The sequence below is a fragment of the Leucoraja erinacea genome, chromosome 3 (assembly GCF_028641065.1).
Source record: "Leucoraja erinacea ecotype New England chromosome 3, Leri_hhj_1, whole genome shotgun sequence".
Taxonomy (NCBI): Eukaryota; Metazoa; Chordata; class Chondrichthyes; order Rajiformes; family Rajidae; genus Leucoraja; species Leucoraja erinaceus.
This window is the reverse complement of record NC_073379.1, coordinates 61549204-61561714: the sequence shown is the minus strand read 5'-3', so window position 1 is coordinate 61561714 and position 12511 is coordinate 61549204. Positions and strand designations below refer to the sequence as shown.

At 42.3% G+C, this 12511-nt stretch overlaps 1 protein-coding gene across 5 annotated transcripts in view; it reads left to right on the top strand.

The window, feature by feature from the left end:
- Positions 1-9905, top strand: part of LOC129695646 (caspase activity and apoptosis inhibitor 1) — a 48771-nt gene extending 38866 nt beyond the window's left edge. For all 5 annotated transcript variants that reach the window (XM_055632789.1, XM_055632788.1, XM_055632792.1 and 2 more), the window contains one exon: positions 8084-9905. In XM_055632789.1, coding sequence (XP_055488764.1) covers positions 8084-8439 — 356 coding nt within the window. In that variant the 3' untranslated portion in view covers positions 8440-9905. The remainder of the gene's footprint in view (positions 1-8083) is intronic.
- Positions 9906-12511: the final 2606 nt, after the last annotated feature.

The following is a 12511-nucleotide window of genomic DNA, read 5'->3' as shown; positions in this document are numbered from 1 at the left end:
ACAGAGAAGGTTCACCAGACAGATTCCTAGGATGGCAGGACTTTCATATGAAGAAAGACTGGATAGACTCGGCTTGTACATGCTACATGCTAGAATTCAGAAGATGGAAGTCTTTTAGGACCGAGATGAGAAAATCATTTTTTACACAGAGAGTGGTGAATCTGTGGAATTCTCTGCCACAGAATGTAGTTGAGGCCAGTTCATTGGCTATATTTAAGAGGGAGTTAGATGTGGCCCTTGTGGCTAAAGGGATCAGGGGGTATGGAGAGAAGGCAGGGTAGGGATACCGAGTTGGATGATATGCCATGATCATATCAAATGGCGGTGCAGGCTCGAAGGGCCGAATGGCCTACTCCTGCACCTATTTTCTATGTTTCTATACACTGATAATATTTTCAAACTCTAAATTTAAAAAAAAATCTATATGGATTGGATCTCACTCCTTTTCACACCTACAAGAGATCTTCCACAATTGGAGATGATGCTACTTCAAACTATGATGGAAATGCATGAATCGTTGAAGATTCCAATCCCCTCTTGCAGCACCTCATTTTGTGTTATCAGCAGATAGATAGATATGGTACTGAAGATAACAGAAACAAATGGATGGCAAGAGATGAGCATGAATGGCAATTTACTGAACACATGCTAACAATGAAGGGCAGAGAGAATGGAATGTAAACGAGAACAGGTTTGAATGAGGCAGTAGGGGTAAAACAAGAGAGTCAGCTTGTCTCGGAAGGTGAAATATGTCATTTACTTATAGTTGAAAGAGTGAAACAGAAATGGAATATCTGTATGAAACAATTTTGACAAATTTTATGTTTAATGTTTGGAGAGATTACAGCATGGAAACAGGCCCTTTGGCCCAGAGTGTGTACAGACCAACGGATCACCTGTGACTTAGTGCTATCCTACACACTAGGGGAAATTTACAGAGGCTCTTAAGAACGTGGGTGGAAACCGGAGCAGCCAGGGAAACCCCACGCGGTCACAGGGAGAACATGGAAACTCCGTACAGATAGCACCCATAATCAGGATCAAACCTGGGTCTCTGGCACTGTAAGGGAGCAACTTTATCGCTGTGCCACTGTGCAGCCACTTTTATGTGGGTGAAGAGCGAGAGAGAGAAATAAAATAGTTAGTATGAACAGAATATTAAAGCTTGGAAGGTAGATAAATGCTGAAGAAACTCAGCAGGTGATGCTGCATCTATGGAGCGAAGGAATAGGTGACGTTTCGGGTTAAGACCCTTCTTCAGACTGATGTGGGGGGGGGGGGCGGGAAGAAGACAGGAAGAGGTGGGCTGCAGGAGAGCTGGGGAGGGGAGGGGAAGGAGTGAGAAAGCAAGGACTACCTGAAATTGGAGAAGTCAATGTTCATACTGCTGGGGTGTAAACTACCCAAGCGAAATATGAGGTGTTGCTCATCCAATTTGGGGTGGGACTCACTCTGGCCATGGAGGAGGCCCAGGACAGAAAGGTCAAATTTGGAATTGGAGGGGGAGTTCAAGTGTTGAGCCACCTATTCCTTCGCTCCATAGATGCTGCCTTACCCGCTGAGTTTCTCCAGAATTTTTGTCCACCTTCGATTTTTCCAGCATCTGGAGTTCTTTCTTAAACATAAAGGCTTGGAAAGTAGCGAGGGAAAGAGACATGTTGCTCTTTATATTGAGATGGAAAATTAGAAGTGTTCCAGTGTAGCTGAGCGTTTTGCAGTATGAATTCGAGCACTGAAGACTTGATATAGGAGAGTAACTCTTGAAGTGACTGAAATAATCTCAATATCCTATTTACCTTCCTTAAAAATATATATATTATACAGTGGTATGAATTTGCCAGGATTTATAAATCAAATATTTGAGACCACCTCTGCATAAGTGCATCACCAAAAGGGTACACAGTGCTGGAGTAACTTCACAGGTCAGCATCTCTGGAGAACATGCATAGGTGATGTTTGGATTGGAAAGGGTGCAAAAAAGCTTTACAAGGAATTAAAGGACATTAAAGGATTGACTGGATCTTTTTTCCCCTGGAACATGAGGATAAGGGGTGAACTTAAAAGAGATGTATCAAATTATGAGGGGCATGGATATGGTGAATAGCCATATATTTTCCCCAGGCAGGGGGAGGCCATAGGTTTGCGATGAGAGAGAATTTAAGAAGAATTTAAAAGGGACCCGGGGAGCCCTTTTTTTTCCACACAGAGGATGGTATGTATATGGAACAAGCTGCCTGGGGAAGTGGTAGAGATGGGTACAGTTACAATATTTAAAAAACACTTAAATGGGTACATATATAAGAAAGATTGAGGTATCTGGGCCAGAAAGTGTGACTCAGTTAAGCAGGTTTGTTGACATGAACGAGTTGGGCCAAAGGGCCTGTTTCCATGCTGTTTAGCTGTATGACTACATTTTAGTAATTAGTGTGATTAGGTACTGATGGGCAATAATGCAACGTACGTCTTTCAAGAAATGGAAGCCTTTGTGCATCATGTTTTACGTGTTACTGAATAGATATTTATAATTTAAGTGTTTCATTGTGCATGTTTGCTTTCTTGCATAATTGACCAAACATCTAATAAATAGTATCTCTAGCTGCAGATAGTAGAAAACCGTACACCATATGTGACAACTAATGCTCTTGCAGTTAGCATATTACAGCAAGTTAAACATTTTCAATGTTGCACTTCATCTTTAACTTGGGCCTTTTTTCATACCCTGGCATTGAAATTGCTGCTCTCCGACTGAGAAACTTTACACATTTTCAACAGTAAATATTTGAAACTGTTGACAACCTTAATTTAGTGAAATCACAATATTCAGCTATACTAATTATACAGAAGTTATTTTGAAAGAATCCAAAGTATTAAAAGTATTCAATGTTCCAAATCTTAATACCAGCTTAGTACCAGCTTTAAAAAATTGAAATGCACAAAGATAAGTTAGAGCAAAAGCTTGGCTGTTCTTGTACCATCTTTCCTAGCTTTCAATGCATTGGAGATTAAATTAGTGTGGGAAGGTGAATACCTTGCTCTAATAATATTATTTTATTGCATGGGGAGAGGCAGAAGGTTTTAAATTGATATTCAGAAGAGCAGCATCCTTGAATATCAGAATAAAGGAAAACAGTGTCACAATATGAAGCTTATTCTTGATCAGTCCTTGTTTGAATTATGTTCTAATCAAAACCATGAAATCTCAGATTATTAAATTAAATATATATAACAAAACTTAAAATTAGTAAAAATCCATTCACCTCGGGGTACAGTTGAATTGCGTTTATCTCCCATGACAAAGTCAAGTTAAAACTCTCGGGGTAAATTGTAATTTATTTGAATGTAACCAAGTAAAAGCTCTGTCATCGGATAACATCTTCTACCCAATACTCAACAATTCTATTCTTTTGAGATCAAATTCAGTTTATTGTCATATACACCAGCGTGCAATGAAATTATTTGTTCACATGAAGCTTATAACGTAAATATCCATACAGTAATGATAAATCCAAAATTAATACAACAAATAGAACACAGCAGAGTAATGCACGATATAGTGGAATCCAAAACGTTGTAAAAATACTATTAAAGTAAAATAATGGAACAATTAAATGAGGTAGATTTATGAGTAAGAGTATGTGGCACACCTCTGAGAATGGGGTGTGAAAGAGGTAATTTTTTTTCGAGAGCAGTGGAAAGAAGCTGCTCTTAAGTGAATGTCCTGGCATTCAAGCTCAGAAGGTTGAAAAGAGAAAAGGGAATGGCCAGGCTGGTAGGTATCCTTGTCATTCCCTCCTGATGCAGTGCACCATAACGATAGACTGGATGGAAGAAGGTGAGGAGCCTGCGATGGACTGGGCTGTGCTCGCTTTTTTTGCCATCTTCATTCCTGGGTGTTCAAGTTGCTAAACCAGGCCATGATGCAACCAGTTAATATGTTCTCTACTGTACCTCTGTGGAAGTTCAAAAGAGTATTTGTTGACATAGAGAATCATCTCAATCTTCTAAGGAAGTAAAGGGATTGATGGGCTTTCTTTATAACTGCTTCAATGTGCTGGGTCTAAGACTCTCGGACAAATCTTCAGAGGGGGCGCTGTCCTGTGCACGGCTGCCCAGCCAGCAGCTGTCTGTCTCTTCATCTTTTAATTTTTTTATTTTAGTTAGTTACGTGTTTTGTTTGTAGGTCTAGACTTTTTTTTATGGGGGGGGGGGGGGGGGGAGAGGGGGAAACTACCTTTCAGGGTCCCTACCTGGTCGAAGAGGCAGCTTTTCTCCGGGCTGCAGCTTCGACCCGTCCTCGCGGCCTACCAGCGGGCCTGGAGCGGTGTTTCCTGTTGGGGACCGCCCGGAACCTCGGCTTCGGCAGCGGCACAGCGCTGGAGCGCTATCACAGAGCGGGCGATGCCTTGCCTGGGTCGCCGCGCTGGAGCTCCGGTGAGCTGAGACCGCCGGGTAAAACATCGCGGAGCTGCGGGACTGTGGAGCGACCAGCTGCGGGCAGCGGCGCTGAACTTTACACCGGGAGCCTGGGATCTCTAGATGAGATCGCCAGTTGTGCAGCTCCAACCGGCGCGGCCTTGTTGGCTTCAGAAGCCGCGGCCTCCAGTGCGGAAGCGGCCGTCCCAGAGTTCCCAAGCCGCTGGGAGGACTCTCCCGACGCCGGAGCAACATCACCCGGCGAGAACGGCTTGGAACATCGGGCCTCCGTAGAGGCAACTGTGGAGGCCTCAATGGGCCAGACTATGGGTGAACTGGGGTTGGGGACTGGACTTTGTGCCTTCCCTCATGGTGGGAGCCATTGTGGGGATGTGTTCTATGTGTTTAAGACTCTCATTGGTGTTATGTCTGTATTTTTTTTTGTGTGCTGCAAAATGGCAAAAAGCGTTTCACTTCACTACACCTGGGTGTATGTGAATGTGACTAATAAAATACCTTTGATACCTTTGACATATGCACGCCCAGGAATTTGAAGCTTTTGACTCCACCACCGTCACATCGATGAAGACAGATTTGTGGACCCTGGTCGTTCATCTTCCAAAATCCAAAATGAGTTAATTGGTCTTACTGAGGTTAAGAGCAAGGTTGTTGTTCTGGCCCATTTGATCAGTTGATCGATCTCCCTCCTATACTTCGACTCATCCCCATCTGTAATTCGTCCAACAAAGCTGGTGTTGTCAATGAACTTGAAGATGGAGTTCGAACTGTGTCCGGCTACTCAGTCAATAGACAATAGGTGCAGGAGTAAGTTATTCGGCCCTTCGAGTCAACACTGCCATTCAATGTGATCATTGCTGATCATCCCCAATCAGTACCCCGTTCCTGCTTTCTCCCCATACCCCCTGTCTCTGCTATTTTAAGAGCCTTATCTAGGTCTCTCTTGAAAACATCCAGAGAACCCGCCTCCAGTGCCCTCTGAGGCAGAGAATTCCACAGACTCACCACTCTCTGTGAGAAAAAGTGTTTCCTCGTCTCCGTTCTAAATGGCTTACTCCTTAAGTAAGATTAAGTAAATGGCTTACTCCTTAAGTCGTGGGCACAACAGGACACATCATCCGAGGACGTACACACCATTGAGGATAAATGGGGATCCTGTGGATAGGGTGAGCTGTTTTAAATATCTGGGAGTCCACATCTCTGAGGATATGACATGGACATCACACGCCGCAGCCCTCGTGAGTAAGGCAAGGCAGCGCCTTTACCACCTCAGGCAATTGAGGAAATTCAGAGTGCCTCCAAGGATCCTCCAGTGCTTCTACTCAGCGGCTGTGGAAAGCATCTTGTCCGGAAATATTACAATTTGGTTTGGGAATTGCTCTGCCCAGGACAAGAAGGCTCTGCAGAGAGTAGTGCGTTCGGCCGAACGCACTATGGGAACTTCATTCGCCCCCCCTGCAGGAACTATACATCAGGAGGTGCAACTCCAGAGCCAATAAAATCATGGGAGACCCCTTCCACCCCTGCAACGGGCTGTTCCAGCTGCTACGGTCAGGCAAACGCCTCCATTGCCATGCTGTGAGAATGGAGAGGTTGAGAAGGTGTTTTTTCCCAGAGGCCATTAGGACTGTAAACTCCTATTTTACCAGGGACTAACTTTTACTGTACCACTCTACTGCTTTTTTAAAAATTGCAGTTTTTTTCCCTTTTTCCTTCCGCCCACAATATTTAATATGTAAAAGAATATGTGATTCTGTTCCATTCTGTTTGTAGTTTGTTTGGTTGTTTGTTTGTTTGTCTTTTTGCACAAAGTCCGCGAGCATTGCCACTTTTCATTTCACTGCACATCTCGTATGTGTATGTGACGAATAAACTTGACTTGACTTGAATTGACTAGAGCAGGGGGTTGAGCACGCAGCCTTGCAGTGCTCCCATACTGATGGTTATCAAAGAGAAGGTGTTGCTGCCAATTCATAAAGATTATGATGTGCAGAGGGATGCTCAGAGGCCCAGCTCCGTGAGATTGGTAACCAACTTGCAGGGGATGATGGTGTTAAATGCCGAGCTGTAATCTATGAGCAACGGCCTGACGTATGAGTTTGTATTGTCCAAGTGGTCCAGTGCAGAGAGCCAATGAGATTTAATCCTCTGTTGACATGTTGTGGCGGTCCTCAAATGGTAACGGGTCTGGGTTCTTGTTAAGGGAGGGGTTGACATGCATCATAAGAAACCTCTCAAAGCACTTCATCACTGTGAACATTAGTGCCGCCAGTTGATAATCATTGAGGCACGTCACTTTATTCTTCTTGGGCATCATGAAATGGACCTCAGTAATGAGAAGTTGAAGATGTCCACAAAAACTCCATCCAGTTGGTCTGCACGGGTTTTAAGAACACAACCGTGTATACCATCAGGTCCAGACTCTTTTTAATGGTTCTCCCTCCGGAAATAGGCTTCTGTGACTGAGATTGTTATACCATCGTGGGCAAAGGGGCCCCCGGGAAGGCACAAGAGTGTTCTCCCTATCAAAGCGTGCTCGAAAAACATCTTGAGCTTGTATGGGAGTGATGCTTCTCTGTCACTTGAGCTGCCACGATTTCACCTTGTAGGAGGTGATGGCATGCAAACCCTGCCATAGCTGCCGAATACCCGTCTCATTGTCCAGTTTGGAGTGAAATTCCCTTCTCGCCTCTTTGAGAGCCATATCAAGGTCATAGCTCCATGTCACCAGACTTGAACGAAAGGAGCCAGGTTGGGTTGCTGGTTATATGGATGCCTAGCAACTTGAAGCTGTTGACCATCTCTATAGCAGCCAAAGTTGATGAGGACAGGATTGCGTTCACTCCCTTGCTTCCTTAAGTCAAAAACCAACCGTTTCAAAATGTGTTGTAATATCTCATGACAGCCCTTTGAGAAACAGGGGTGTTATTTACCAATTGGTGACACAATCGCACGTTGCAGATGGATTTGATCCAGCATTAAAGAATGTGCCTCCAAATACTGATACCGTTCAAAATACTGATACCGTACCAAGATTCAAACTCTTCATGGAAAACAATTGAGAAGCTTTAATTTTGAAGACGTCGGAAATAAGGATTATTTTATTTTGTTTGAACAGATGCCATTTATTGAATTTGAGGGAAGGAGTTATTGAAATTATGTTCTAGTTAAAGGGAACTTGTGGTACCATTGCTCCAAATTACTTGCAAACCACATTAATGTTAACAATTTCAGAAACATTCACAGTTGAATGTATTCAAACTTCTAATTTGTTCACATTGAAATTGGAAGTTTCATGAAATGCGTAACAGTTTATGTGAAGTAAATAGTACTATATCCTATGGTTTAAAAGTAAATGGTTTTAATTTGATTATAGCAATCTTCAGTTGGTTATTACTCATGTATGGCTTGGTTGCATTCATGATTTGTATCATCTTGATTTAATTGGGTAGCATGCAAACAAAAGCTTGGTAAGCATGATAACAATAACCAACACCAGTACCAATATGGCTGCTTAGAAATGTTTCAGTATTGAAATAGAGAAAGGGCAATAGAATGTTCTTGTTTTAGTTTTGGCATATTTTGTATTTAATTTAAATGTATTAGCATAATTGAGTCAGTAAATAATATGGATTTGTCCTTACTGAACCAGGTGGAGCTTCTGGAGATGAAAGTGATGCCCTGAGCATAAATGCTGAAGCATACGATAGTGACATAGAGCAAAACTGCAACGAACAAGAAGAAAGTACAGATGTGTTACTGCATAGATGTGCACCTACGCCTGTTGGTGTTGCAGATGAGATTCAAAAGGACATTGAAAAGAGTGTAAATGAGATTCTTGGTTTGTCGGGGTCTACTACAGGGAAAGATCAATCGGCTGCTGCTCTCAATGCTGACAGTGATGGACTTCAACCTTCAGCACAGCAACTGGAACTGCTCGAATTGGAAATGCGAGCCAGAGCAATCAAGGCTCTTATGAGAGCTGGAGATATCAAAACACAGACTTAACCACTACGACAAACTGAGTTGTGACACTTAAGGGAAGGTTAAAAACTGTCATAAGCTAACACTACAGGCCAAACAGAAGATCTGCTTTGTTACCACTCTTGCCTTTGTTCTTCCTCCTCCAGACTTACAACTGTATTTTTGTGCTGGAATCTTCTGTTAATATCATTCTTAAATCAACTATTGAGTTCCCTTTGTTATTGATATTTGCTGTTGAAAATACTTAGTAAAAGAAATGTGATGAAAGCAGGTAAAGATATTTGAATGTGCAATCTGTACTCGTCAAAATAGTACCTGATACATCATTGCACCCTGGATGGCCTGGCAGCGAAACTGTGACCTCGTTTCAGTCAAATGTTTACAGAGTACTACTGGTTGGATGTGGCATTGTTGTAAAGATTCTACTAACAAAGCCTGCTCATTTTGCCCTCAGCAGTTTAACTAGTTAACTGGGGAGTCAGCACTTTGAATTGAAGTAAAAGAAAGGAAAAAATATTCACTGGTTGAGAGAATTATATCTCAATCTATTTTCTACCTTGTAATGTGAAGCACTATTACTAAATTCACTGATTTTTGAATAACATTTGTTGGTACAAATCTGACCCATCGTTGTGATGACAGCCTATTGGGCATAAATTTATTTTAAAACATAACTTCAAATACTGGAGCAAAAATCTGAATTGCATATATTGCCAGGTTTATAATTGAAAAAAAATCAGGCACATCTATTGAACAAGGAAATTACATGAATGCAGAATATTTAGTTTATTATATGGATAAAGAAATGTTGGTGTCATTTTTTTGCTTTTAACTTTAACTAATATTCTAAAAAACAATTTAAGATAAAGACCACGATTTATTTACCTGTTTCAAGTTTGCTTCAAAATGTGAAGTCACTGCATACAGACCTTTTGGTGACTAGTCTGCATAGTTGAAAATGGTTGTTCTTCAGCATTTGATATTCTGAAAACCTGCACCATGTCTAAAAATAACATCAATTTTAATTAGAACAAAAGAAAATCACTTTTGATTATTTTGTTGAAAACAGTTTTCCAAATGTGCTCTTAAAAACAAAATTACAATGATTTCATCAAAATTGATTTAACCAAAAGCATGTTATTTGTGTGCATTAACAAATATTACATTATTTTAATGTTCCTGTCTGGCAGTTGTTTGGATCACCTTTTTTTGTGATTGTTCACTTAAAAACTTAATTGTATTTAATTTGAGCAAACAAGCAATTTCATACTTTGCAGTTTACATCTGCAAAAATGTTTCTTTGAGGAGAATGAATCAGAATCTTCTCATGAAAGTAACAAAAAGTATATGTAAATTGAACAAAGATTATTCCGTGTACTGCTAGAAAGCATAATGCCATTTTCCACTGTAAAACTGAGATCAATGACATTATCTTTGACATCATCCCTGTCTTGATTTAAATGCAATTAAACCTCAATGTGCTATGAACATTTTTTTATGTTTCTACACTTTGTGTTGCGTTGGTTTGAATTGTATACCACATGGTGAGTTGGCAGTTATATTCCAAGTAGATGTTGAGTAAAGTTCCATTAATCCATATTTTTCGCAAGATCAACAGTTTTATTCTCTTGCAAAGATCTTGGTGAAATAAGGGGCTTTGGGAGCTACTCAAAAGGATTTGAATTAAAGACCATGGCAACAAAAATACTTACATTGGATGCTTGAGATAACAATTCAAAACAGAGTTGAATAATTTCATACTTCAACCTGTCTTTGAACCATCCTTTATTATTGCTCTACCTATTTTCAAAGTGTGCCTACAAAATGGTGTATATAGTCCCCTAGTTTTTTCTTATGTGGCATTGGATATTGGAGATGACGTGTTACTGATCCCATGACTACAGATGAGAACCTACAGCCTATGTAAAATATGAAGATGGGTATAAAGTTGTCCCGAGGCGTAGAAAAATAATTTGAATTAATGCCATCCATATCCCCATTTTTCTTTTCTCAAACTAAAGAAAATTATTTTTGCGTAGTTACCACACTTTGGCTCATTTTACACAACCTCAATTTACAATTGTTCTCAGCCATTGATCCTGATACTTTGTTTTTACTTCATCCCCTTCAGGGCTCGAAATTAACGGTTGCCCGGGTGCCATTGACAACTCAAACCGCTGCCGGGCAACCTAAACACCGAGTCATTTTGCCCGGCATGGCAACCAGATACTGGTTTGTACCGAAGATAGACACAAAAAACTGGAGTAACTCCACGGGTCAGGCAGCATATCTGGAGAAAAGGAATGCAACGTTTTGTGTCGGCGGTGACGGCTGTATTGCGTGGGCAAGATACTAGGTGCAGGGTGACGAAGGGTTGCAGCGAATGACGGGCCCAGAACAGCGGCAGCAGCGGCCCCATCTCCTCCTCCCGAACCCCGCCCGCCCTGATAAGGGCCGCTGCTTGCAAACCCACTAACCAAAGATCTTATAGCAGAGCTCCGCTATAGGATCTTTGCCGCTAACGGCCCTTTTAAAAAAAAAACCTCCAGCACGTCGAGGCCGGTAGGAGGGAGGGGGAGTCCTCGGCGTGCGGGAGGGTTTTTTTTTTTTAAAGCGCCGTTAGCGGGTGTTGCTGTCGTGGCCGCTGCTGTTGCTGTGCGGGAGCCGTCATTCGCTCCGACACTTCTGAAGCAGCTGCACCATAGATCCTTTAGCTATAAGATCTTTGAGCTGCACCGCTTGGCCCCGCACCTTGCTGTTGGCTGGCGGAGCAGGGAGGTGGTGGCGAGGAAATCCCAACGGCCAAGGCAGCGGGCGATGTTGTCCGAGGAGCGCTGACCTTCTTTCCTCCCCACCTCGCCCCCCTTCTCTCTCGTACGCCCCCTCCATCCCCCCCCCCCCCTTTTATCCTGGGACCCCTCCTCTACATCCAGCACTGATCCCCATTCCCGCCTCTATTCAGTCCTCACTGACATCCCCTGTGCTGCCCTCTCCATCCCCCCCCCCCCCCCAATCTATTCATCCTGCGCTGATCACCATATCCACCTCGCATTGATTCTTCTGCCACCCCCCATCCATCCTACACCAAGATGAATAGGGGGGGGACAATCTGGGCAAGGGTCTCCATAACGTTGCCTACTTCCTTCGCTCCATAGATGTTTCCTCACCCGCTGAGTTTCTCCAGCACTTTTGTCTACCCCCATCCATCCCGTACTGAACCCCCCCATTCAACACCACTGACATCCCCCGTGCTCTCCCCTCACAATTGTACCTACTCCAACCAACACGTACTAATTCACCTGCCTCAATCCATCCATTCTGTACCGACTGCCTTCTAACCCCCCACCCCCCACCGGCCATCTATCCACCCCGCACTGATTCACACACACGCCCTTCCCGGACCCTATTGTCCTGGAAATGTCTTCAGAGCGAATATTGACTATGTTTGATAACGGAATGCAATCAAATGCGTTTAAATTCCCAATGTTAATATTTGTTTTAATCTATAAAGATGGATTAATTAAATTGTGAACACGTGAAACATTAAAACCGCAGTGTTCGATTGTCACTGCTACCGTTGACACGTTATTACAGAATTCATTTTAAGGGCAAATCAATGCTCTTAATTATTTAATGAGCAACATTCACAACTATACGTACGCATATATGTTACCATGGTCCAGGATTTATTGACACAGGTTGATCATACGCTGAATAATCCAAACACATTTTCGTTTGGAAGTGGAAAGAACTAATAGAAATTGCATTAACTGCAATGTGTAAAAAGAGTTGAGATACTGTATTATAATTTTGCTGCATGTCATTGTGGGATATATCATGTCTTGATTGGTGAAATGTTTAGTTTGTGACTTTATTTGAAGCAGAAATAATATGTGAATGATTCATTGAGTATAATTCCGACTGGTAACTACACGCTTTATCCGAGCACATTATCGCGCGCGTCATGCAAGCCATCTTAAATGACCACCTAAACTGTCATTTGGCAACCTAAAAAGCTGCCAAAGTTGCCCGGCTGGCAAAAGGGAAAAAAAGTTAAGCGAGAGCCCTGCCCTTACATTTTATGGACAATTTATGT